Source organism: Phragmites australis, chromosome 16, assembly GCF_958298935.1.
Source record: "Phragmites australis chromosome 16, lpPhrAust1.1, whole genome shotgun sequence".
NCBI lineage: Eukaryota > Viridiplantae > Streptophyta > Magnoliopsida > Poales > Poaceae > Phragmites > Phragmites australis.
Window position 1 is genome coordinate 22856080 of NC_084936.1, and position 3034 is coordinate 22859113.

The 3034-nt window shown below is 47.8% G+C and overlaps 1 protein-coding gene across 1 annotated transcript; it reads left to right on the plus strand.

The window, feature by feature from the left end:
* The first annotated feature begins 234 nt into the window (after nucleotides 1-234).
* LOC133895655 (protein GLUTAMINE DUMPER 2-like) lies at nucleotides 235-1187 on the plus strand. Its single transcript, XM_062336119.1, has one exon. It carries the CDS (start codon nucleotides 327-329, stop codon nucleotides 840-842), a length of 516 nt encoding a protein of 171 aa, XP_062192103.1. The 5' UTR covers nucleotides 235-326; the 3' UTR covers nucleotides 843-1187.
* Nucleotides 1188-3034: the final 1847 nt, after the last annotated feature.

The window sequence follows — 3034 nt, forward strand, 5'->3', positions numbered from 1 at the left end:
GTTTCTTTTCCATTTTGCATGGCCACCCCTGTGCCAACTCCCATGGTTATCCAAGAATCAAATACTATACCTTGCGGAGCCCATATAATCTTCGCTCAAAGTGGCTGAGTGACCTCATAATTTATTCTATATACGATTTTCTTTTAGCAAATCCACCCAAGCCGTGACAAATTTCCCTCCTTTTTCCCTCCTTTTCCCCTTCTTATAAATAACCCTATACCCGTTGCCCTGCACTCTCACACACCATTGCAGTAAAGCAAAGCAAAACCTCTCAAGAACACAGAGCCAGAAGCTCAAAGGAGAAGAGTACAACAGCAGCAGAAGCAATGAGGCCAGGAGTAGGGTTCAATGGGACGGCGGCGGCAGCGGCGAAGGCCGTGGTTGCTCCCGCAGCCGCCGGCAGCGCCGCACATTCCGCATGGCACTCGCCGGTGCCGTACCTCTTCGGCGGCCTGGCCGCGATGCTGGGCCTCATAGCCTTCGCGCTCCTCATCCTTGCGTGCTCCTACTGGAAGCTGTCCGGCTACCTGGAAGGCGGCGCCGGCCGCGGCGACGAGGACGGTTCCGGCGCCGACAGCGCGAAGCCCCCGGCCTCGGACCTGCCGCCACCGATATGGGAGGAGAAGATACTGGTGATCATGGCCGGGGACGTGAAGCCGACGTACCTGGCCACGCCCATGTCGAGCAGAGCGTCCTCCTTTGGAGACCGTAGCAGCAAGGGGGAGGAGGACGAGACAAAGAAGGTGCAAGAAGTCTCCATGGCCAGCATCAAGGATGCTGAGAATGGTGAGCACAGTGAGAGCCGGAGAGAAAGAGAGGAGCACCACATCCCTGAGGTGTGAGCTTCACTTCTAATTTTTTTAGTTTAGGTTTGTTTTGGTTTTGCGATTGGTGAGATGACTAGAACGGTTTGGAATCGTTGGCGAGACGCCGAAACAGAATAAAATCGGCAGCTCTCTTGCCGTCCGTTCAGAAAAAAGGACGCCAAAACAGAAGCCACACAACATTTTTGTTTGGTTTGCTCGGAGAAGAGGAGCAATTCGGTGGTGCCGAAAACCATCTCCAAGAGAACCCCAATCGGAGTGGTAATTTTGTTCAGTCATCTGTAATTTTTGCTATGATGGGATTGGAATTATAGCATCAGAAGCGCAGCTTTTGCTAATTGAGCCTTTTGTTTCTTGAGAAAATTTGGTGCTTCTTCCCTTTTTGTTTTTGCTCGCTAGTGAATGGAAATGGGAATATATTTTCTCTTCTCTTTTCTCCTCTTCAGTGGCCAATGCTTCTGATGATTGCGAATGGGCATGCTTCTGATGATTGCGAATATATATGATCAGCTCAGCAGCAACAATGAACAGGATAAATATTCTCCTTTGGAGAAGACTAAGACTTGAGAACTTCTGTGCCCTTGTGGCGCTGTTGTTTTCCGAATATCCTTTTCAGCCAAATTCGGGAGACAGGGTGTAATGAACAGATTCTTGAAGAAGATGTGGGATTTCCACCATGCTGTTGACATGGATGTATCACAAAGATTTGTGCAGCTGCACAAGGTTAGGATTGACAATAACTTCACATTGGTAACTTTGCCTATGAGCAAAACAGCTTCTAAAACAAAAAATTGTAACAAAAAAATGAAAAAAAAATCCCCTGCAGGTTACTTGATTTGCTGAGCCCGTCTATCAGCGACAATCCCACTAACTGCAATTTTTCATGTCATTATTGTATTATTTAGTTCGTCTACGTCTCATAGTTTATTATGATCATGTAATGGCTCGACTGGTGCCGGCACCATGCATGCACTGATTTCGGTTTCATGGCTGAAGTTCACTCACTATACCCGCAAGAAAGATAACCACTGAGGATGCATCCAGCTATCCAAGCATAGTTGCTTGTGTTAGCGTGTTGCACTTGGATCACACATAAAAGAGCCATCTAAGCATGGGTAGACCCAGCATAGAGTGAGGGGGAGGGCACGGTTCTCACTTAATTCTTGTTTTTCAGTGAATTTCAGTGGACTTAGCTTTTTTTTTTCGTGAAATTGCAAAGGCTCGATCACTGTTTTGCCCTTGCATACAAGATAACCTTAAGCATTAAGAGTAGATGCAAAGCCAATAAGTCACTAACGACTAGATGGGACAGCAGTATGACGTGTCTGCAAATGTTAACACGCCATCAAATTGATTAATTATGCAGCACTCATTTTTAAAAGATCATTATATATACAACATTCATAGTGGTGTGGTTGGGACTTGAAATAGCCAACTCGATCAACACTTCAACAGGCTTAAAGCATAGAACTCGTCAAGTCGTCATGGTGCGTCCATCGTCCTCATGGATAACCATGGTGCGAATACTTTAGACGTGAATTTACACGGATCAGTTAACCAAATCTTTGAAAACTGCGCATAGTTTACACCGTCGAAAACGGCCACCTGCATCTCTATGAATAGGTGAGCGCACGGCAGTGGCTCTCCATGTCACGCACGGTGGTCGTCAGGTGCGCCGCGAGCTCGGGAGGACGACGACGTCCTGGGCCGGTTTGGCCATATGCCTTTCCCGCTTCGATCAATTTGGCGATCTGGACGCCTAGTGGTTGGCGATTTCTGGGAACAGGAGCGCAAAAGAGATGCGAGCGTAGTGCATGCATGATTGATCCACCCAAACAGCGATTAGCCAGCAAACGCAAGCAAGCTGCTGCTTCTGCTTTATGAAGTCATCTTTCCATCCCAGTGAAGGCCACTTGCATATGTACTTCCACCGGAACGGAAAAGCCTGTTCATTCATAGATAAAGTTTATTGCATTGGTTGGAGGATTACAGATACTAATGATCTTGCGAGCTGAGATAACGACGGTTTTGAGAGGGCAACGAGACGAGTAACAGTGCCAGACGAGCTGGGGAGACCATGGGCGCTGCGGTACGAATAATATATCTGAGGCTGCACAGCCGATTCAGTGGAGCTATCAGGTGATGACGACGGCCACTGGGAACCTGTATAATTTGCCGCCGCATCACAGGCGACTATGACCGGAACTGTC